The 25,288-nt window shown below is 43.5% G+C and overlaps 2 protein-coding genes across 2 annotated transcripts in view; one reads left to right on the top strand and one right to left on the bottom strand.

Annotated features, from left to right (window-relative positions):
• The window catches only part of SYT6 (synaptotagmin 6), an 889,964-nt gene that overhangs the window by 152,540 nt on the left and 712,136 nt on the right, over window positions 1–25,288 (bottom strand). The gene's annotated exons all lie outside the window — the stretch shown is intronic.
• LOC147712600 (uncharacterized) lies at window positions 13,923–15,617 on the top strand. The gene has a single exon (XM_086923293.1). It carries the CDS (start codon window positions 13,923–13,925, stop codon window positions 15,615–15,617), a length of 1,695 nt encoding a protein of 564 aa, XP_086779419.1.

Genomic DNA, 25,288 nt, shown 5'->3' with positions numbered 1-25,288 from the left:
GGGCCCATGGTCCACTATGTACACCTGGTGCCCACTTTGAAGTGGGAGATGCTTCTAAGTCCTTCCTCTACAGAGGTGTCCGGGATTTCCTTCCTCCCTGCCTTGGCCCCAGCTTGTCTTGAGACACAAAAGAATAGTGGGAAACGTTTTATGAGTGTGCCGAGGCCGTTTTTTTGTTATGTGCAAGGTTTGTATTTGACATCTCCGCCCACCTATCAAGTCAGAGATGGCCAAGCCTGCCAACACCTCTTCCCCCTTTGTCTCACTGTGTGGGAGAAATGCACAAAGACCAACTGCTAGCTACACCTAGTTATGTGACCCATGACATGGGCACCAAATAGTTTGGGGAAGAAAATGCCAACATTCTCAGTGTGCCATTTTCAAAAGTGAGACTTAACGTTCAAAGTTACCATTAAAGAGGGGTTTAAATTGTAACTCGTTTGAGACCAATCTTGATTTTTCTACCAGCTCCCAATTTAAGTTATCACTAATTAAATGTAATAAGGTAACCCAATGTTATCCTATGGGAGGAGTAAGCCTTGCAGTAGTAAAAAATGAATTTAAGATTTTATTACTACCAGGACATTATAAAAAATGAAAACAAATGTGTTCAAGTTTTCTTAAATACACTGTACCCTGCCCTATGGTCTGTTTAGGGCCTACCTTATGGGTGACTTATGTATTAAAAAGAAGGGTTTAGGCTTAGCAAGAAGTTTATTTTACCATATTGAAATAACAGTTTAACCTACACACACAGGCTGCAATGACAGGCCTGAGACATGTTTAAAGGACTACTTAAGTGGTAGGGACAATCAGTACTGCAGACCCTTGAGTAGCAGTTAATATACAGACTCTTGTTACATGTAGTACTACTTTACTGGGACTTTTTAGGGACTTACAAGTAAATCAAATGTGCCAATTGGGTTAAAGCCAATGTTACCATGTGTAAAGGAGAGTGCTCAAGCATGTTAGCACCGGTAAGCAGTGATAAAGAGCAGAGAGTCCTAAAAGCCAACAAAAACAGGTTGGTTGAACAGGAGGGTAAAGGCAAAAAGTTTGGGGAAGGCCCTGCAGAGAGGGCCAAGTCTAACAAGACCCACCTCCAGCCAAAAGCCAGGATAGATTTAATCAACACTTTGATGGGCTTCCCTGCTTAGGCGACATAACACAAATTAAGGCACTTTTAGGGAGTGGCACTTGTCAGTTCTATGCCCCTCTGAACTCAGTTGGATCTTTTTGTGCACACTCTGAGTCACTGGACGGACATATGTGAAACTCTTCTCCTCATCTGGGGACCCCTTCTGTGATGCTCCTCACCTTAACTTGCTCGCAGAAGCAACCCAGTAGGCAGACAGTACCACCACAGCTAACAAGGTAATGTGGCCCCTTCCACCTCTTGAATCAAACTTCTGTCCACAACCCAAGGAACATAGGAGGGTGAAGGGAAAATATTTGGGGATGACCCTGCAGAGGGGGCCCAGTTCTATTTTCTTCACGCCTGCGATGAAGCCACATAGACTAATGTAGGGCTGATGAGGGTGATAGTTTGGTTCATCTTTGCCACTGGTGTGATTGAACCTTAAACGCAAGGTACAGGTGGGTAGTACGGTGGCACAGAAGCAGCAAAGGGCAGCATAGTGAATCAGGGAGAAGTTACTGCACCACAGTAGATAAGCACAGGAGCAAAAGCACCATGAGCACCCCAGTATATGGCTCATCAGACACGGTCTTCAGCTGCACAGATATGCAAGATGTTTCCTAGAAAGAGCATTATGTTACCTAAATGATGCAACTTACCAGTGGTGTTGCCTCAGAACGGCTTCCCACCAGACCCCTGATAGTTGTAACGGGAGGAGCACACCACAGTGCACCAACCACACATAGATGTGCCCCTTGGTAAACTAGAAAGGATCAGAAAGGAGAGTGCAACAGTGATCGCAGAATCAATGAAGGTCTGCAGTCTTTGCAACATGCACAGGACCAGAAACATAAGACAGGTCAGTCAGATTAAGAAAGTGCTGCACGCCATACTAATAGTACAAGGCAGAAAACAAATGCTGATATCAGAAGGGTTAAAATCGTTTTTTAAAGCTATAAATACAATGCTGGGTTAACCTCACGAATCTGCATCCCAAAACAAGTAATTTGTACTTGACATTGATGTGATTAAAAGTGGGTACATGTACAGTGACAATGTAAGAGAAATCTCAGACCGACCAGGATTTTGCGGCCAGGATTGTCAAATTCTGCTGACAAGCAAAAAATGCTGTCCCAAACATCAACATTTGTGCCATTTTTATAGCAGGCAGAACATGTGCTTGTCACAAAAATACCACTCGGTCTTTGGTCCGTCACAACTGGAGACTCCGACAAGTGTATTTCTGTGGCCTGGTAGAGTGTCCAGCAGCACAGTGCCTTGGAACAAAAGGGTGTCTGATGCCAGAGAGTGCTTATCTAAATTTGAAAACTCTGCTCTGGCTGGCATTGGACAGCCACCATTCATAAGATGGAGAGGGCAGCAGGGGGTACACTGATGACTCGGGAGTTGGAGGGCAATGGGATGAGGAGAAGGGACAATGAGTTTCCTGGGGTTGTTGGGGAGTGCTGTTTGACATGGGAGAGAGAAGGCCCAGGAGGGGGTGATGTAGTCGAGGAGAGGATGTGGCAATACAGCCAGAGCTGCCGACTTTGGAGCTGGGTAACCGGGTTTTAGTCCCGGGGCTGGATCAACATCCTGTGATTCAGGTCAAATCACTAATCTCAGGAAATACAAACCTAAAATCCAATCTCCCTCAGATCTATAGTAAGGTATATTTCTACAATTAATAAAAACATAATTTTAAAGGAGCCAAAATCCTTAGAAGAAGCGATTATTTTTACTTTTTTATTGTTTATTTCATCATTAGTACAGCATACGAAAAAGACAATAACTTGAAACACAGATATCACTAATAACAAAATGATATACTTCAAAACTTAGTTACATAACAAAAGGTATGCCAATATTGATCATACTCGTTTTACAGGTAATATAATGGTTCTAATAGATTTTCATAGACCGCTTTACAGAAATTGAAAAAATAATATCATGTAATACGCAGTCATAAATGTATTAGTACATGTTTCTTTCTGGTTCCATTTGTAGTACAGAAGAAGTGCTGACGCACGTTTCAATGAAACACCAGGGATAGGGCGAAATTGGACAAGCCACTAAGGTAAAAACTAGGAGAAGTAGGGTGGCAATCTAATGGTAAACTAAGAATATAAAGGCTCCGATCAACACAATACATTCGTCTGTATGTGCGGAATATAGCCAACCACTACAATTCATTATGTGTATGTCCTAATAGGTGACATTTGGCATGAAGTACAAAAGCAAGTATGCAATGGGAAGAAGTACAAACTAAAGAAAAGAAAATCAGATAGATCCATAAGTCCCTTAAGTATAGGAAAGTGAACTGAACTAATGATTCCATAAAAACGATTCTCTCACCGTGTGACGTGCCACAATAAAATATGGTGACTGACCAGCAAGAAATTCATACCTGATCTGTTAACAAGAGTAGGGACATCTGTCATTGAGAACAACAGAAATCAGCAAATATACTGAATGGGGTATTCAACCACATCCCCAATAGATATCACAAAGCGCTGGACAAGAAAGTAAAAAATAAATACAGAGAAATATCCCAAGGGTACTTATAAACCAAAAGGTGAATACACTTGGGGACTTACCTATGATGTGACCTATCTTGGATGATGAGAGAGCGCAAATCAAGTAAAATGTAGAGGTGCACCATATTTACAAGCACGTTGCACCAGTTTAGTTAAAGAAACATAAGAGTGTCGAATTTATAGAGTGCATATATGTAATAGTGTTTGATTAATATAGAAGTGTATATATCAGTGTGAAAAGCTAACGTAGTAGTGTTTAAAGATGTTAGAATAATATTAAACTCCATGTTATGTGGCCATTGCAGAGGAGAATGTAATGTTGCTAAACGTAGAAAGGGGTAGGCCTCATGGCCGTTACGGAAGAAAGAAAATGTGCCTTTACAATCTCACATGATATGGATTACTGTTGTTTTAGTTTAAAGTATTATTGATCATAGAATTGAAAAATGTTTTATAGAAGTGTTCCTTATAACCAGTGTGTGAAATAAGCTAAAATACTGTTTACGCTAAGAAATAAAGGTTCATAGAGTGCACAGGCCCGTTTCATGTAATTCTAGCAGGCCTGAAGAGATAAGGCTGTTTCTTTAGATGTGCATGTGCTCGTTAGAATCAGGTCGTGTTAAGCATAAATTGTGAACCAAGCTCGAAGTTTTACGACTTGGGAGATAAGTTGGAGGCCGGAATTTGGGGCCCACTTCATGGGTGTCTGTTTGCAGGTGCGAGGGCGTTCCAATCAAGAGAGTGATGAATAGAGCTCTGTTCTGGGAGACAGGCACAGGCCTGGAGGAGGGTTCAGGAATTTCCTGGGGGGTACCGTCTTGCCGGAGAAGAGCCTGAGAAGCAAGGTCAACGCTAACAAGGAGCCCAGAGGAGTATCAGCATGGAAAAAGCCAGAACCGACACCACGTGAGGGGTGTACGTGAGGGGCGTCTCTGAGGGGCGTTTCAACTGTAATTGTGATTTTGTATTAGGGACAGCACCCCTGGGTGGAGGCAGAGCAGATGGCCTGAGGAACCTAAGAGAGCGGATGGGTAGGCAGATAGAGCTTAACTGCGGTGCACAGATTTACAACAAAGGCTAAGGGAAAGTGAGTGATCTTCTTTGTAAGTCACCACGGCTGACACCTTTTTAGGTTAAGATCTTGCTAAGTAGGGATGTCACTTAGTCTAGTGTAGGGACAGTCTAATTTGGTTTTCTTCCTTTTGTAAATGACGCTCAAGTTACAACTTGTGGCTATTCTTGCAAATTTGTTGATCTTTGAATTAGTTTTGGTGATATTCTTTTGTCGCCTGAGAACATTTAGAGAATTCATGTTTGTATTGAAGCCAGTATATCTTTTGAACCTTATATTGAGATGTTTGTATCTCCAGTTATCTTTGGCTTTATAATAAAACTTTTAAACTTATTTGTAGTAAGTGGTTCTTCAGAGTTGTGTAAATTTTTAACTGCTTAACCTAGTAGTGGATTGCTTTTTACTCTATGACAGGTAACAAAGGTTCAGTCGACCTGAGTTGGGATCTAGATCTATAGTGATCAGATAAGAGATCAAAAATCCCACCTTACCAGTTGGTAGCAGAGGATGGTTACCTTCTAGAGGAAGGTGATCTAGACTAGGTTAAGATTACCCCGAGGCCCCTAGAGATCGAGAGATGAGCAGCAGAAGAATCGCCTGCCGAAGAAGGTGCTGACGGTGTGAGAGAAAAGCAGCAGAGTCGGTCGAGAGTGAGTATAATAAGGGTCATGCGTTGTCAGATTGCGGGGTTTTGTGTTGTATCTGTATTGTAATGTCATGCGGAGTTGAATGCCTGTAGTGTGATTGAGAGAGGGATGTGAGCGCGCGCAACCTGGTGAAAATCTTAAGTTCAGAGAAGAGCTTAAGTGGTTCGGGTGTATCGGACATCCAGAGTAATTGTCGACCATTGTAAAGGGGGTCATGAGGTACCATTGATCGCCCGCAGGACCGTGATAGGGGGAACGCAAGAGTGAGTGTATGAGTAACGGACGCGGGTCGGAAGTTACTGTGTGTAAGTAACCTATCAGTTAAGGCGATTGTCTGGACGTTCACAGAAAGGCAGTTCGTCAGTTAAGGTGACAATTACAGTTAGACTGTGGGCGTACAGTCAAGGAAAGTGATCGCTTGGTCGGAAGTAATCATTTTTCAGGGTATGAATGGGACGCATGCATGACCGGGAGACGAGCTGAGAAAGGAGGGGAACTGCTGCGAAGGGGAGACGAGTGACGTCAGAGAGAGACGCGCTGTGATAGGCCAGTTGGTGTGAAGCCGCGCTGTGATAGGCCGGTTGACGCGAACCGGGCTGCGATAGGCCGGTTGGTGTGAAACCGCGCTGGGATAGGCCGGTTAGCGAGAACCGCGCTGGGATTGGTAGATTGTCATCAGGAAGTAAACGAACGCAAGGAAATAGGGGAAAATTGTAGATTTTGATCATGAAGTGTTTTAAATGCTTGAGAGGTATTTTTAAGAGAAAAAGGAGAGACTCTTATTACGGGGAAGAGGCCCCGCCAGAGGGTACACCAGCTCATTATATGGCTACGTATGTTGGGTTGCATACTATACTGTGGATTGCTAATTGGAGTAAGATTACGGAAGGGAACGAAGAATTGACCTTTCCAAAATACGGAACGTTTAGATTAGAAGTGTTGCACCAGCTAAAAGCAGTTATGTCTTCATTGAGACCTTTGCCTAGACCAACACAGTTTGAAGCCCTTAATGCGTGGAGTAGGGCGGCGCATGACAGGAATCAGAACAGGCATCAAGAAAGAGTGAGACGATCGGTAAGAGCAGTACAAGATGCCAAATGGGATGCGGACGCCAAGAAATGGAGGGTACAGACTATTGAAGTGGATAAGTTGTACCCAGTGATAGAGGTTACAGGAGACGAGAGAACCCCAGAGGAAGATGATGAGAGCGAGTCAGAGGATAGCCTAATAAATAGGTTGTTGATAGATAGACCGCCTCCGTACAATAGAGAGATGGAAGGTAACGGGCTCCCAGGAGAAGATAGGGTGGGCATAGAGGAGAATAGACCACTCCCTATAACGGATTGGGAACCTACCAAGGGTGAGAAAACACCTCAACCTAGTCCAGTACAGAGAGTAGTCGGAAGGTTTGTGGTGCAGAAGGTGCCAGCAGCAGAGTGTGTTGAGTCTCATGGATTGCCAGATGCTCTTCAAGTACCCGTTACCATAGGTCCTATAGTATCGATTTATAACCCAGAGACGGTGCGAGAGGAGGAACAGGTACGGCTAGACAGAGAAAGGGCTGAAATGGAAAGGAGGAACAACATGACAAATGCCTGGAGGCAATTGCCAGGACCGAGAGAAGGGAGCACCCCATTGAATTCGGCAGTGGATTCCATAACAGAACAGGGGGGTCAAAGAGGACCGATGGATCTGAGAGGACCACGACCGAAATCCTTTAAGGAGTTGAGGGCTGATTTGAGGGAATGGGATGCTGCCATAGAAACACAGAGTAACAGGTCAAGAGCGGAAGCAGAATGGGGAAGTCGAGGCAATGGGACATTGTCTCACTGCAGGGCTAGCGAAAGCGGTCAGGAGTGGGATGATAAGAGTCAAGAGAGTAGAGGAGCTACCCGTCATACCCAAGGTGGAAGTAGTCAGGAGCGAGAAGGTGGAAGTACAGAGTGTGGGAGGGCGTCTCGTCTCATTCACAGTGAGGGAGACCGAAGGACGCAAGACAGGGATAGCTTTAAGTGCACCCACCATGCACCTGGTGATAATGTACAGCATTGGAATCGCGGGAACATGGGGAGCCATGAGGTGTCTCACCATGCGTCAAGCGATCATGGGCAGGAGCGGGATCGCGGGAACATGGGGAGCGGCGAAGGGTCTTACCATGTGTTGAGCGATAATACACAGCAGGGAAATTGTGAAAGCATGGGGAATAATGGAGTGTCTCATCATGCACCTAGAGAAACCAAGCAGAATGGGCAATGTGGGACTATGGGGAATAGAGCAGTGTTTCACCACACACCAAGAGGGGATGGAACTGCATGGGACCTGGAAAGATGGGACCTGGAAAGATGGGAGCATGGGAGGACTACCCATAATACTCCTGAGCCCAGACATAGGACTCAGAGCTGTGATGGGAGAGACGTAAATGGGCTCTCTAGAGACAGCATACTGAAAGCTGTGATAAAGGCAAGAAGGCTCGATGTGACCAGTTTAAAATCTGACCTGGATGAGATAATTGATGGTGCGTTGCCTTTAGAAAGGATTGACATGTACGAACAAGATGAGCTGCTGTTTATAGCTAAGGATATTACTCGAAAGGCGAGAGCAACTCACGAGAAATTGTCTGAACTGGCAGACAAGTATATGGTAGACTTGTCAAGAACAGAGGCACTGCAGGGCAACCATAGGTTGCAATATTCAGATCAGGACCTAGATGAGAGGAGGACAACTGGATTAAAAACACACATAAGGGAACTGATCACAGGAATAAGAGCATGGAGAGATTTGGATAAATGGGAAGAAAGGTGGTCCAAGAAAGGGACTGTTAGGCGAAGCGCGATCGGGATGTCCCCGGAGGGAAGGCCACTGCGGATGGAGGCATTCCCTTTGCGAGAAATAGCGAATGGGAATTATGTACATGTGTCCTGGAGTAGGGGAGATTTGGCTGCGTTTACAAATTCATTTCCAAAGTTAAGGGAAAATCCAGTGGAGTGGTACAAACAGGTAGAGAGGTTTGTGAAGATATCCAAAGTACAGTGGATTGATTTGAACACTTTATTTGACATTGTGGTCCCAGGAGACTTGTGGATAGCATGCAAAGTTAGTGTCGAATGGCCCACAGCGGAACCAGTAAGAGATGCTCGTACTAATGGACCGTCAGAAACAGTAATGGCAAAATATGAAAAAGTGATGACGTGGCTGAAAGAGAAGGTGCCACCGCAAGATATAGATTGGGTAAAAATAGACCGAACTAGACAGGAACCCAAGGAGACAGTCCATGAATTGTATGAGCGATTGCTGAAAACGTTCAAACAATACAGTGGATTAGATGTAATGGATCCCAAAGACATAGGACAGTTTGTATCGAAGTTCATTTTGGGTTTGAGGCCTGATATTTACTTGATGATTCAGCAACATTTAATTTGCTGGCAAAACAATCCCTTGGATGAAATTTTGAGATACGCAAGGTATTGCAGTGATGAAATAGATTCCAAAGAAACTTAAGGAGAAATTGATGATGGTTCAAATGCAGTCGGCTGGAAAGGGTGGACAGCAGCAACAGGGAACAGGGACGATGGGAAGGAGATCGAATAGTCAGAATAGGGACAACGAGGAAAATCCGAGACCTAGAATAGACTTTGCTACATTGAAAAAGACGACAAAGTGTCACCAGTGTCACCAGGTGGGACATTGGAAACGCGAGTGTCCCTATAACCCTGAAAACTGAGAATTGGAGGTAGAGGTGGAGGAAGTTCAGACCATTCCAGCCCAAGTGGTGACGGTACCAAAGAGTAGGGTGGTCAAAGGGGGGACTTGGCTCCTCGAGCTCAGTTCCCTCAACCACCAAAGATTGCGACAGGGGGAAAGATCCATAGACAAATGCCTCTTTTAGTAGGAGGAGAAGAGTGTTACTACGTTGATCCACTAACTGGACGGCGTGTGAGTAGAGAAGAGGACTGTACCCTCGGGGCAGTTCTAGAGGTGGATCAAAGAGGACCGTTTGTTGAGGCTGAGGTGGCAGGGTGCCCCACGACATTTTTAGTAGATACCGGAGCTACTCGATCAACTTTGAGATCAGCTGTGGTTCCAGATCTGCCAATGTCGGGAGAAACAATTCAAGTGGTAGGAGTTGCAAACAGGAGAATGACTAACCCTTTGACGGAACCAGTGCTAGTAAGAATAGGAAACTACAGCAATGAGCATCAGTTTGTAGTATGTGATTCTAGCCCTGTGTGTCTGTTAGGAAGAGACTTATTGTGCAAACTAAATTGCACCATATACTGCACGCATCAGGGGGTGGAGGTACAGACTAACGACGATGATGCCACCTTTAAAGTTGCAAACTCAAGAGTGTGCGTAGAACTGTATCCTACCCTGACGGTGGAAGAGCTTCCTTGGGACTTAAGGAACACTGTGTCATCTGAAGTATGGGATTTCACTGGAGAAGAGATAGGATTGATTAAAGGAGTAGAACCAGTGAAAATCATGATAAAACCAAATGTTGAATATCCAAGAACGCCACAATACAAATTGACCTCGGAGACGATTGCAGGAATAAAACCAGTGATCGACTCCATGATTAAGCAGGGAATACTGAAGGAAATCGTGGGTAGTCCATGCAACTCCCCGATTATGGGTTTGCAGAAACCTAGCGGAAAATTTAGAATAGTGCAAGATCTCAGAAAGATTAATAACATAGTTGTTTCATGTTGTCCAGTGGTACCGAATCCATCAGTGATATTGTTTCAGATACCATTCCAAGCTGAGTGGTTCACAGTGATAGATCTTTGCCAGGCTTTCTTTTCAATTCCATTAGATGAGGAGAGCCAGTTTCTTTTTGCATTTAAGCTGGAAAATCGCGTGTTAACATGGTGTCGTATCCCACAGGGGTATACAGAAAGCCCATCGATTTTCAACCAGCTACTGAAGAAGAATCTTGAAAGTCTAGTACTGCCACAGGACTCGGTTCTGGTCCAGTACATAGACGACCTACTTGTTGCGTCAGAAACAGAAGAAGCTTGTAAGGTAGACACCATCGCCTTGCTGAACCATTTAGCTGAAAATGGACATAAGGTGTCTCCGAGCAAATTGCAGTACTGTCTGACAGAAGTACAGTACTTGGGTCACCGAATTGAAAAAGGAAAGCGGAAGGTGTCACCAGATAGGATAGAGGCGATCATGAAGATGAATTCGCCTACAACACAAAGAGAGGTCAGGATGTTCCTAGGAATGGTTGGTTATTGCCGACAGTGGATAGCTAACTTTTCCCTGAAAGCAAAACCCTTACAAAAACTGACGCACAAGGAGGTGAGTGATCCGGTACCATGGGACAAAGATTGTTTGATGTCGTTCCTACAGCTGAGAGAGGACTTGTGTTGGCTCCGGCTTTAGGAATGCCTGATTCCGAAAAAACATTTTTACTTTACTGCTGTGAAAGAGAAGGCTGTGCTTTGTCAGTCCTAGCACAAATCCATGGAAATGCCCGTAGACCAGTTGCATATTTCTCGGCTACTTTAGACCCAGTAGCCGCAGCGTTGCCCGGATGTCTCAAATCCGTTGCTGCAACGGGTGTCAGCATTGAAAGGTGTGAAAGTACAGTAATGGGACATCAATTAGTGGTGTATGTACCTCATTCTGTAGAACTGTTAATGACCAGGACCAAGACACAGCACTTGACCAATAATAGGCTCATGCGCTACGAGCAAGTTATCCTTGCTGCGGAGAACGTGACCCTTAAGCGGTGCTCTGTTTTGAATCCTGCTACTTTGATGCCACTTCCTAATGATATAGAAGATGAAGAATGTGAAGATCACGATTGCCTTGATGTGACTGAACTATGCACCAAGCCAAGACCAGATATTGTGGATGAGCCGTTGACTGACCCTTATGAAATTTATTTCGTGGATGGCTCATGTGTAAGGGACAATACTGGTCAGTTGAGAGCAGCTTATGCTGTTTGCACCATTACTGGAGTTGTTGAAGCCGCTTGCCTGGAAGGAGTACACTCCGCTCAGGTAGCTGAAATTATTGCATTGACACGTGCCTGTTTAGCAGGTAGCAAAATTCGAGTCACCATTTACACTGATAGCCAATATGGTTTCGGTGTGGTTCATGACTTTGGGCAATTGTTGTCTCAGAGAGGTTACATGACCTCTTCAGGTTCGCCTATACGAAATGGAGAGTTTGTGCGACTATTGTTAGAGGCATTACAAGGCCCGGCAGCCATTGCCATTGTTAAATGTGTAGCCCACACCAAAGGTACAGATTTTGTGTCCCAGGGAAACAGGTATGCCGATGAGGTTGCTCGCTATTGTGCGGAGCAAGGATACTCTTTCACGGAAGTGGAAGTGGGTGGGACTCAGGAAAAGACAGAGTTGAACATGATGCTAGAAACAGTAGACACTTGGGATGACTTAAAGGGTATGCAAGAGAACGCATCAGATTTTGAGAAAAAGGCATGGGAAACCGCAGGTTGTGTAAAAAGTGAAATGGATTTGTGGGTTTCAGCAGACGGAAGGGCAGTATTACCAAAGGAATTAGTGAGTCCAATGGCAAGACAGATACATGGTCCAGTACATTTAGGAAGAGATGCCATGCTGCGGGTATTTAGGCAGACTTGGTATAACCCCAAGTTTAGAGTAGCCGCAGAAGCTGTATGTCAGAGGTGTGTAACATGTCAACAATTGAACGTGGGGAAAAGGACACCAGTTACATTGAGTCACATTGGGGGGTCTGGTGGGCCTTTCAATAGAATGCAATTAGACTTTATTGAGATGCCAAAATGCAACCGCCTCAAGTATGTTCTGGTGGTTGTATGCATATTTTCCAGATGGGTCGAGGCATACCCTACACGCAGGTGCGACACACTCACAGTAGCAAAGTTGTTGCTTAGGGAGTTAATACCACGCTTCGGGGTGCCGACCTCTTTGGAATCAGATAGAGGGACACATTTCAACAGTGAAGTTGTGAAGATGCTTTGTTCTGCATTAAATATTGATCAGAAGTTACACTGTAGCTATCGACCAGAGGCTTCGGGAATCGTGGAGCAGTTAAATGGGACGATAAAATACCGAATGGCCAAAGTGTGTTCATCGACATCCTTAAGCTGGCCTGATGCTTTGCCATTGGTACTCATGAGTATACGTAGCACACCAGACAGGAGAACAGGTCTCTCCCCACATGAGGTCCTAATGGGGAGGGCAATGAAACTTCCATCTGTTCCAACTACAGCTTTGTTGAATATCACAGATGATCTGATCCTGGATTATTGCAAGGGACCTTCTGATGTCATTAATTCTGTGTCTCTTCAGGTGCAGGCTGCTGAAATTCCATCTTCCAGAGACCTATGTCACGACCTGTGCCCTGGTGACTGGGTGCTGGTGAAGAAGCACGTCCGGAAGAACTGCCTAGACGTGCGCTGGAGGGGGCCCTACGAGATAATCCTGACAACGAATACTGCTGTCAAATGCGGATGGCTGCCAAACTGGATACACGCTTCCCACACTTGAAGAGTTCCAGCACCCCTAGAAGAAACAGCTCCTCTCACAGATGAAAATCCAACGGTGGACGGCGAACCACTAGAGGGGACCAGTCAAGCTTCGGGGGTGTCAGAGGAAGCTGGGAGTGCTTCAGAAGAAATTTCGGAAGGAAGACAAGACGACAGTGAAACTGAAGCTGCCACAGAAGGAGAAAGTTCCTGTGAATACGGCTCAGACACTGATCAAGTCACAAGCGATCAAGAACCGAGTGTGAGGACAAGAAATAGGAGAACAAGACGTGGAGAAGCTAGTTGGCCTGAAAGGAAGAAGAGGCTGAGCTTGAAGCAAACTCCAGAGAGAACTCTTGCTCCTATATCGGAAGACTCAGATCTGGACGAAGGTGCACAGAATCAAGAACGGGAGGGTCCAAGAAGATCAAGGAGGGTGCGAGTGCCCTGTAGAAGATACGCCACTCCTGAGTGGACCTACCTAGCAGCAGATGTCTGGTGCACGGAAATCCGGGAGGGTGAGGGAAGTGACAGTGACCAGTACTGACCCCATCATAACGTTGGAAGTGGTGTTGTTGGTACCTGGACTTGAGATCGAAGGGTTGCTGACACTCACTGTCCCCAATCCTCCATATCTGAGTAGAATAAGAGAACTGGTTTTAAACAGAGTAGAATTTCCGACTTTTGGTCCATCGATACCAGCACTCGAGGAGATCATTCTTCGCTTAGAAATTTTAGAATACGTGATTAGAGCAGCTGGAACACGCATGATTGTAGACAACTAAAGACTTTGTAAATAAACAAGATTGAGAAGATAACCTAGCGCCAAGTGGAAGAAGAAGAAATTTAGGGACTTTTCCATTTTAGTGGACGGAGAAGGGCTAGGGTTGTCTGTTGCTATAATCCAAAAGACTGATCTTGCAAAAGGGTTTATCAGCTTCCAGGTGTGGTTCGAAAAGACCGAATAAGCAAAGAAAACACGGTTGAAGGAGCAAAGAAAAGAGACTTTGTGTTGTGGTAGAAAATAGAGTTACACTGTCTTGAGATCATGGAGGCCGGCAACCCGAACCGCAAGGCAAAATGCATAGTAGGCACACTTATAGTGGGAGTAATTTTTCTTATAGTTTTAGTAGTTACTGTACCATATATAGTGGGACATGAAAATGAAGAGAAGGCAACAAAAGCAGCAAAAGTTGCAGCAACACCAAAACCTACTACTGCTGGTAAAAAGGGGGACAATACAGAGAAAGATAAAGCGTTGCTAGTAGAAGAGACTCGTAGGTTACACGTAGATGAATCACAAGGGAATTTCAAATCAAATGCATATGCTAAATTGCTGTATGAATACATTGATGCTATGGAGGCAAAGGACTGTTACGTCTGCATGCAATTGCCAGCCTCTGTAGACGAAGGTATTAGGTACCATCATCTTCCATTGACTTATGGAATCACATGTAGTTTGTTGCTTAGTATATTTTATGGACGCGATAGCTTTGAGTATTACTTTTCAAATTTTGACGCTGTTTTACCAGAGGTCCCGAACTACAAGCATATGAATAAGTGGGACTATTATAAGAGTGAAGATAGATTAAAGACATTTTTCATTCCTTGGAATACACTGGATACTTCATATGCCCGAAGAAATAATTTGACTTGTAAAGTGTCAGAAATTGAGAAAAAGTTTATAGGGCAGGTGGATGATCGATACAGGAGGCAGAAGATCCTAAAGGCTTCAGGCCAATGGAAAACAGATTGGACCGAGGAGGAAAAGTCACACAAAAGGAAGGGTAGTAATGGTCCAATAGCTTTAGATCGAACACAAAAAGGGAAGCTATGTATATACAGGGGTAAAACCTACTATGAGAATGTGTTTGTGGGAGAAGTAAGTTGTGAACATGCTTTCCAAATAGAATACTATACAAAGGATTTCTTGAAGGGGATGCAGGTGATCCGGAATGTATATTTTGTCTGTGGAAGAAATGCATACGTGAAACTACCGGATAATTGGTACGGATCATGTTATTTAGCAATTGTCTTCCCCATAATATACCATGCTAAGGATCTAGAAATCATAGAGGGAAGAACTCAAGCCAGAGGAAGAAGGGATGTAAGCGCTGTTGAGGTAGTTGGAGACGTATTTGGTGCTGTGTTCCCTCTTTTAGGGCTAATACTGAATGATGTCAAGATTAGGAGATTGGCAACAGTCGTAGATAGGTTGTCTGCCAGCAATGCTAGATCACTTATGCTGGTGGAGGGAGAGATGCAATCGATAAGGGCAATGGTTCTTCAGAACCGACTTGCTCTAGATGTTCTGTTAGCCAAAGAGGGCGGAGTCTGTAAGGCTTTGAAGGTCCAGGAATGTTGCACTTACATTCCAGACAATTCAAAACCTCTTGAAAAATATATACAGAACATAACTGAAATTCATCGTGAGATTGAAGATCTGACACAGGTGAATGTCTGGGAAAAAATGGGTCATGGAATGGGTAAAGTTGGAGGTTGGTTTGCCAACCTAGGGAAGAGTTTCATTTGGTACATACTGAAACCTATCATCATCATAGTGTTCTGTGTAATCACATTGTGGGGATTGATGCGGTTGTATCAATGGTATAGATCAAATAGGTTGCAAAGATCCATGAAAGAGCAGGAGCAGAGGTTAGCTGCGATGCAGGATAACCAGTACAGGAGTCTGAGGGCTCTAGAGATGATGGCGCGAGGGAGCACTGCAACGAGTTCTGTTTGATTCGATTCATACTCTCAGTAATGGTGTTGTGATGGTGATGACTCCTAAAGGTCATCAAAGGGGGGAGCTGAGAGAGCGCAAATCAAGTAAAATGTAGAGGTGCACCATATTTACAAGCACGTTGCACCAGTTTAGTTAAAGAAACATAAGAGTGTCGAATTTATAGAGTGCATATATATAATAGTGTTTGATTAATATAGAAGTGTATATATCAGTGTGAAAAGCTAATGTAGTAGTGTTTAAAGATGTTAGAATAATATTAAACTCCATGTTATGTGGCCATTGCAGAGGAGACAGTAATGTTGCTAAACGTAGAAATGGGTAGGCCTCATTACTGTTGTTTTAGTTTAAAGTATTATTGATCATAGAATTGAAAAATGTTTTATAGAAGTGTTCCTTATAACCAGTGTGTGAAATAAGCTAAAATACTGTTTAGGCTAAGAAATAAAGGTTCATAGAGTGCACAGGCCCGTTTCATGTAATTCTAGCAGGCCTGAAGAGATAAGGCCGTTTCTTTAGATGTGCATGTGCTCGTTAGAATCAGGTCGTGTTAAGCATAAATTGTGAACCAAGCTCGAAGTTTTACGACTTGGGAGATAAGTTGGAGGCCGGAATTTGGGGCCCACTTCATGGGTGTCTGTTTGCAGGTGCGAGGGCGTTCCAATCAAGAGAGTGATGAATAGAGCTCTGTTCTGGGAGACAGGCACAGGCCTGGAGGAGGGTTCAGGAATTTCCTGGGGGGTACTGTCTTGCCGGAGAAGAGCCTGAGAAGCAAGGTCAACGCTAACAAGGAGCCCAGAGGAGTATCAGCATGGAAAAAGCCAGAACCGACACCACGTGAGGGGTGTACGTGAGGGGCGTTTCAACTGTAATTGTGATTTTGTATTAGGGATAGCACCCCTGGGTGGAGGCAGAGCAGATGGCCTGAGGAACCTAAGAGAGCGGATGGGTAGGCAGATAGAGCTTAACTGCGGTGCACAGATTTACAACAAAGGCTAGGGAAAGTGAGTGATCTTCTTTGGAAGTCACCACGGCTGACACCTTTTTAGGTTAAGATCTTGCTAAGTAGGGATGTCACTTAGTTTAGTGTAGGGACAGTCTAATTTGGTTTTCTTCCTTTTGTAAATGACGCTCAAGTTACAACTTGTGGCTATTCTTGCAAATTTGTTGATCTTTGAATTAGTTTTGGTGATATTCTTTTGTCGCCTGAGAACATTTAGAGAATTCAGGTTTGTATTGATGCCAGTATATCTTTTGAACCTTATATTGAGATGTTTGTATCTCCAGTTATCTTTGGCTTTATAATAAAACTTTTAAACTTATTTGTAGTAAGTGGATTCTTCAGAGTTGTGTAAATTTTTAACTGCTTAAGCTAGTAGTGGATTGCTTTTTACTCTATGACCGGTAACAAAGGTTCAGTCGACCTGAGTTGGGATCTAGATCTATAGTGATCAGATAAGAGATCAAAAATCCTACCTTACCAATGGATAAACGTATAAAGTGCCTTTTCCAGTCAATTAGAGGAACATATTTTTAAGGTAAATAGCTTCCAGGCTTACATGCGAAAAAGTAGGCAAGGGTCCCAAAGTTCAAAATGTAATTGAAAAGAACATAAAACTTCGAGGTGCGTGATGAGTGAGGATAAAATAAGAATTCCTACAAAGAGAGAAAGAAATCAGCATCTGGAAGGTGGAATGAAGATTTTTTAAAGCCCACAGAGAGACATAAGAGGGTTGAAGTACTCCAGGCTACTGGGGAAAATAAATGGAAGCCACGATATCACTGAGGCGCCACAGCCAATACAGACTAACAAACTGTCATGAAAGCTTCCTCAGGTATCTGCAGTAGTTAATAGAGGGAAACCAGATGTCCAGAAGGATGAGACATGGAGGCACTATATTAAAACGCCGGGACTGGAGTAAATACTATAAGGATCTCTAAGGGCTTGGACTCCATGTACATAATACAAAAGAGAGAGATAGAAAAAGAAAAGAATATTTACAGTATTGATTTAACCCTTGCGTGCGCGGCAAATTTTCTAGCTGTATGGAAGTTATTAGTGGGCGGGATTCGAACTGCCGGGGGCCGTCCTCCGCACACGCCCACTGTGACGCGTGATGGCTCCCGGCCATCACGAGCATGCAAGGGGTTAAAAATATGGGCACAATAACATAACCCCCTCCTACCTCTGGTCTAGCGGACAGACAAAAAACAACTTCAGCAGAGGTCATTCGAGGCGCCTCACGAGTACCTCGCCACCTCCCAGGTTCAGCGAATGACAGGGGAAGTAGTGAGTAATGTGAGATTTTAAATATTGTGGGCTTGCAGAAAACAATTAAAGCGAGGAGGTACACAGGTGTCCTCCAAGGGTAAATAGGTCAAAGCGAGAAGGAAAATCAGAAGGCATGTTGGAATGGAAAAGGAAGAACATGCATATACCAAAAAATAGATAAAATAACAATGAACCTGGGCATTTATTTATCAGGAGCAAATTCATGCCTCATAAAGGGGCTATTCTGCCTCTGGGTGACGTTGATCACTCATGCAAATGGGCGTTTGAAGTTTTTAAACAATTAAAAGGTGACTTTTTAAAAGTACCTTTTGTAAAATATTTAGAATAAATCAGAATTTACCAATGAATCGGACGAGTAATACATAGTTTAAAAAGGGGAAGAATTACGTTTTGTAGGTGGTTACTAGGCGGAAATAAAACATTTTCATTTTTATATTATAACAATGCTTTCCTATAGAACAGCTAACACTGCAACAGGGAAGGTAGCTGAAAGGGCCTCGTCACTGTAAGGAAATGTTTAACATAAAACTTTTATATAACCTACTTTTAAACACCAGGCATCCTGCCTTAGGGACATTTAAGGTCTACTTAGAGGTGGTCTATAAATATTGAAAAGGAGGGCTTACACCTGTCAAAATTTTGATAGATCAAAAATGCAGGTTTAAACCGGCACAAACATGCTAAGAGGGTAAGAATTTAGTCATGTTTGAACTGTCACTGTTGTGGGGGGCAAAATGGGGGCTGCAGTACACTAGTGACATTTAACTTACAGGCCCTGTGTACACATGGTACTATATACTAGGAATATATAGGTAAGTTTAATAAGACAATTAGGTGTATACATATTTCTGCACTTCTTTAACCCGTTGACCTCAGCGCAAATTCCGCCGCGGTGCCGGTGAATTAATGAGTGGGCGCGTTTCGCATGGCCCCCGGCCGTCCTCCGCACACACTCACTGTACCGATGCACCGAACTGGTTAAGTAACAGAACCCATACTCAGTGTACCTGTATCCCAGTGTCCACAGTCGAAAAACCAGCAATAAAGTCTAGCAAAAAGCAGAGGTGGCCATGCACAAAAGGGGTAGAAAGGGACATTTTGCTACACAATGGATAAAGTGGGTGACCCACCACCCTATGTCGTATGCTGTATTTGGGAGATGACAAATGTGAATGACAAAATAACAGACCAATCGATGAGGAAGAGTGGCTGAAAGTCCCATAAATATTTTATAGATTTAAGTGGAGTAAAATCAAACGGTCTTGGCTAATGCAAGATCCTAAAACATGTTAACTATAAAACATTACATTGTTGAGAAAATAAAATTTCGAACACCAGATGAAAACAGGCAACTGTTTCTCATTGCAGTTAACAGGCCTCATGGAAATCAACTGGTCTCAGTTTATCTATGATCAACTAGAACATGTCAGAAGCACATTTAAGTATCGGTATGTGTCTTCTTTAGCAAGACTGGGATAACAATGTATAGTTAGACTTAGTTATTAGTGGAGGACAGAAATAAGTGTAGATATATTTGTCAAGGTCTCCTTTATAAAGTTGTCCAGATCGGATTCGAGTTGTCAGAAGCCTTGAAGGACCTGGACTCGTTGATAATCCAGGTTGTTTATCCGGTGCCAAGGAGTGTGGACTTGAGAGTGGTGGAGGCCGCTTGGTTGATGATATACACCTTAAGCTGCCTTGCCATGGTGCACACAGATTCTTTTTACGATAGTGCAGATGCTTTTGCAGCAACAGCAGAATAGTTTTTTTTTGCTCACACTGTAGGCAGTAGCAGCTGGTGTGTGGATAGAATGAAGGGGGAGACTGATGGACATAAAACACATAAAAAAACACCTACCTGCATTGCCTGCTCTATCCAACCTGGCAACACAGCTCGGCTTGGAGAGAGTTTAAGTGCGCATGACGTTTTGGCTGGCTCGAGACAGCCGGCCAGACCATCATGAGCACTGAATAGCAGTGCCCAACACTCCTCTACCAGCCTGTCATCACCCTGACCCCGCACAAAAGCCTCGGCTCAGATAGAAAAAAAGAAAATGATAATAAACAAGAGTTATTATCATTTTATTTTTTCATTTCAGCTGGCAGATGCTCCTCCGCAATAGTGGAGGAGCCGCCGCTGATTGTAGGTAGTTCCTATTGTTCATGACGAATGAAAGTGGCCTGTGAAAGATATTCCTGATCTTACATACAGTTGAGGGACATTTATGCATCTACTTTGATGACTTGCTCCCCTGCCCTAATGACAGATCTGCCATGTCTCTGCACTCAGCCTAGTCTAGACTCCCACCTGCCTTCCATTTCTGTGCATTGTTTTCATAAGAAGACAGCAGAGAGTAACACTGAGGTACCTCAAGACCCATTGTGATATTGTGTGGACTGTGATACAACGGCTGGCCCAAAAAATGTATCCACCGCTACAAACACCGCAATGTTTTCCTCAGTGAATTTATTTACATTTCATAACACTGAAGAGTGTTAAGATAACTTGTTCAGACGACACCACCATATTTAACATGTCACAATGACCATAACATTCCAAACTGAACCTTGCTTGGGTACATAAAACATTACATCCCTTTTCCTGCCTTGAGTGACCAATCTATAGTTTTCACTCAGGATGGTAGAAATGTAGTACCCGCTGGCCTTCCAAAATGAATGCTGGTCCTCCTAAAGTGATCGTTCCAATATTTAAACCAAGCCCTGGGGTGTTTTAACAGACGACACAATGGAAAATAAATAAATAATTTCCCCTTGTCATCGTCTGTCGAAATCCCCCACCCGGCCCCACCACTCCACCACTCTGACATGCACAGGCCGCGCTGACTAAAAGACTAACTGTGTCATCTTACCTGGATCCCCTCCATGGTCTGTGGTGGTGTTACTTGATCGGACCATCATTCCTCTATTGCTTTGTCTGTGTGCAGAGCTCCATCACCCTGGCAGCTCCCTCTGCACTTTACAATCATGACTGAAATAATTGCATTGCTATTGCTGGGTTTTAATAACCAAAAGCAAACAAATGTCCCTATAATTAGTCTCGGCAAGAAAAAAAAATGGTGTCCAATAGCTTGAAAGGTCTAAGTACCTGTTGCACATAAAGGATTCAGTACCTTACAAGCCACTCATCTGGTTCACATCCTTCCAAACGAATGAGACAGTCATTCAACAGTAGACTAGCCACTGGCTTGATGTTTAAGGAACACAGCTCCTCGCTGTACAAACGTTAAACCCATGTATTATTTTTTTTAAACTAATTTAAATGTTGAAATCTATCATTTCTACAAAGCGACATTATGTGTAATTTTGAGAAAGGTTCATCTTTTTCACAACATGAAAATATCAGAAATAGTTCATTTAAACAAAACTTGGCAAGAGATTATGAATATCATACACAGAATGTAGGTTCCACCGGACACAGTGCAAAGGGAATGAAGAGTAAATGTTTACAGGGAGCACATTATTCCATATTACCAGCACCCTAGGATTTCGGGCCTGGGGTTACATGTTACATCAAATTTGTTAGTTGTTCAGTGAAAACCCCGGACTGTAAAATGGGGCAGAGCGCCATATGGCCGTCTTATTAGATTGCAACTCTCCTTTATCCTTCAACATATGCTGTGACTTCTAAAAGGAAATCAAGGTCCCAGTTGAAAACAAATCATTCTGAAAAAAACAAATGTTAGAATACAGGAGGGAAAAATAATATGCACCTGGGTGTTTCAGGTTTTAGCAGTCTATGTATTTTCTTTTTAAACTTGATTAAAATGTCAGTTTATTTTCGACAGTAATGGTATTTAGGGCCTTAAAGAATAAATGGTCAGTTCACACAACACCCTACGCTGAAAACCAGGGATTCCATTGTGTCCCAAATTTCATTTCGAACTGTGATGGATTTACAAACTGTCACACTACAAAATGACCTTCCAGTAAGATTTGCAGAATCTTGCGCTTTAATATGAATGAGGTAGGTTTCTGTTTACAAATTTGAACAAACATGTCTGTGAATGCCTGGATGGAAGCTTGCACAGGGCTGCAAGCTTCCAACCCTGCATTTGTATTTAAAGAATATTTTTTTTTGTTGCAGGCTTTAGGACAAGGCTTGCAATCGCAAACTAAAACATGCAGTCTGTGGATGGTGTCAGAGAAGCACATACAGCTATCTCCCGGAACACTGCGTTCTTCCCCTATTGTCAAAAGCTCACTTTCAAAATGTAAAAGGTTCCCTATAGACAGCTTTTACTTTGCGAAAATCTGTTCTTTGTTTTGAGACCGCAATTTGAAGGCATTTTTATTGATCGTGTTATATTAACATAGTAAAGCGAAATATTCATGTCACAGTTCAGTAAAGAGGACTGCATAATAGATCCATTACAGTTCCACTACTGTATCAGACTGGAGATCACAAAAAGATTTGATTGGTCGGGACAACTTACGTGGGGTGCTTGCACTATAGCATATCCCTCCTTAGGAGGGCGAGTAACCATAACATTCTCTGCCAAAGCCACTGGGCTTCGGCTTTGGGACCTATTGTCTTTCTAAATACCTCTAAGCCATGCTGTATAACAGCGACAAAGCTGTGCAGCTTGCCTAAATAAGAATAATAAACAATAGTCATTCTATAGGCACGCCCACAGTGTGTGAGTGTGTCTACAAAAAAGACGTGGCTGCTATCATTTTTCTTTGGATTTGCCTAACTCAAACAGGCAAATAAAAAGAAAAAATGCACAAAAGCATGGAAGCAGCATGAGGGCAAAGCAGGTGGGGCAGAAATAACATGGGGCTGAGGCGGCCAGGGGTGACTGAAGCAATATGTGGTGGGGTGCCAGAAGTAATACAGAGGGTTCACATGAGGAGAAGCAATATGGAGGGTGTGGTAAGGCAGCGAACGGGCGAGAGGCAGAGCAATCTGGAGAGCAGAGGGCTTTGAAAAGAAGCAAATCGGCGATAGAGCAACATGGAGGTGGCAGGGGTAGAAGCACAAGAGTGACAAAGCACCATGAGTAGGGAGGCACATTAGGGAGAGTGGACCACAGAGGTGTTGGGGAAAAACCCCACAGGCGAGAGAACAGCATCATGGAGAGGAGATAAGAAGCTCTCTATTGAGACAGCTGGAAAAAACATGCACTTTTGTGGCATGCTTAAATAAAGTGAAAAACGTAGCACCTGAAAATGACAGCAATGTAAGGACACAGTAATGCGTCCATTCTCCAGGCAAGAGACAAAACTCAAGAAGAGGAAGGAAAACCCTCAAGCATTAACAAATAAGAAGCAAGCAAATGTGAGTGACAGCAAAAGCTGTCCCTAGGTATAATCTAACAATATGTTTTGCAACAACAAAAAAAGACATAAAAAGGTGCTGTATAATAAATTGAAATCCTTATAACACTAAAAACCTCTTGAACTTGTATTTCAATGTCTGGTGCATCTCTGGTGTTGTTTCCCTGTACAGCTTTTAGCTGTCTGTTTGTGAAAGATCTGTGGGCAATGGAAAAATCGTAGAGTTTGCATGGAGACCGCCCATTGCTGACTATTGCCTGACTTTACTGTCCCTCATGTACTTGCTTCTTAATTGATGCCTTGTGTTAGAAATGGGGTTTCTCGTTATCTGAGTATGCACCCTATACAAGCAGGAACCACCACTCTAGTCAGGGTAAGTTGGATACACACTAAAAGATAACCTGTGCTCACTCTCTGGTAGCTTGACACAGCAGTCAAGCTTATCTAAACGGGCAATGTGTAAATTATGTGTGCAACACACACAGTAACAATGAAAACACCCCAAAAATACTCCACACAGGTTAGAAAAATAGATTATATTTTTATGAGTAAAACAAGAAGACCAAAATAAAAAGAAATTCAATAAGTAGAACCAAAGTTATGAATTTTTAAAGATTAAATCAAAATCTATTGCTTTAAAACCAATAGGGCTAAGGGGTTACTTCTACTTGAGGTCACGTTGACTGGGATAAATCCAAAAGAATAGGCCGACCGCCATGGAGGGCAAGTCAGCTACAAGAATCACGCAGGTCCCGTTGAAAAAGGACCTTGGATGGATTTAATGTCGAAGACTCAATGCCTCTGTTCTGATCGACAGACGATAAAGGCTTCCTCAACAACCCCTTCTATGAATGCAGTCGCTGCATCATCATCGAGCTGCGCACTCTATTGTCGTTGAGCCACACAGTCCATCAAAGTGAAGTTGATCAGCTCCTGGGTCGGCGTCAAAGGGCAATGTTTCAGTTCTGATTGGCGGAAAGTTATTACTGCACCGATTTTGATTGTTCTGCACAGCAGACGTCAGCTTTCAAGGGCCCAGGATTGGATTGGCACCACTAGCAGGGCAGTACTCACAGATGGAAGAGTCCAGGTGCCATTGCATGGTTTAAGGAAGTCTTTGATGGCCCTGTGACTTCAGAACAGGGTGCAAGCCAGAAAGCACTTGGAGTCACTCTGGCTGCAAGTGAAATGGGTATAGCAGGGCAGATATCATCAGATTTCAGGATTGCCCATCAAAGCAGAAAAGCAGTTCTTTCAGTGCAGCAGTCAGGCAGTGTGGCAATGCTTGTAGCACATCAGTCTTTTCACCTGGCAAAGTTCTTCACAGGTCCTGTAGTGTCCTGTCTTGATAGGGTCAGAGGCCCAATACTTATACTCAGTTGTGCCTTTGAAGTGGAGGTGACTTCGAAGCAGGCCCTTGCAGTGACAGGTGACCGTTTCCGTCCAGCCCTGGGTCCAGATTATCAGAGGGGGTAATCAGCCCTTTGTGTGGGAAACAGGACACTGCCTATTCAGAAGCGTCAGGTCCCCCCAATCTTCCTGCCCAGGAAGAGCTATAAGAATGCAGATGAGCTCTCTGTCACACCTACCCTTTCTGTGGTTGTGGCTGTCGAGATGGAATGCACAAAGTGTAGCGGTCACTCACCCCAGACATGTATTGGGGACAGGCTGCAGGCACAGAGCAGTAAGAGCAAAGAAATGCCCACTTTCTAAAGTGGCATTTCTAAAATAGTAATGATAAATTCAACTTTCCCTTTAAAGAGGATTTATCATTACCATTCCAAGGGTATAAAATAGGATGCAGCTACTGCTTTCTGATCAAGTATTACAGCTTAAAAATGTATTGAGGAATTTCCTAATGCTAACTTATAAGATAAGTAGGCCTCACAGTAGTGAAAAATGAATTGGGGTATTTGTCACTACCAGGGCATGCTAAACCTACCTTTTATTTACAGAGCATCCTGTCCTATGGGCTACCTAGGGCCCTTCATAGGGCTGACATATGTGTAATAAAAGGAATGTTTAAGCATTGGCAAGTAGTGTTAAATGTCAAGTTAAGGTGGCCGAACACTGCACACAG

Source organism: Lissotriton vulgaris, chromosome 5 (genome assembly GCF_964263255.1).
Source record: "Lissotriton vulgaris chromosome 5, aLisVul1.2, whole genome shotgun sequence".
Taxonomy (NCBI): Eukaryota; Metazoa; Chordata; class Amphibia; order Caudata; family Salamandridae; genus Lissotriton; species Lissotriton vulgaris.
This window is presented reverse-complemented; position numbering and strand designations above follow the sequence as displayed.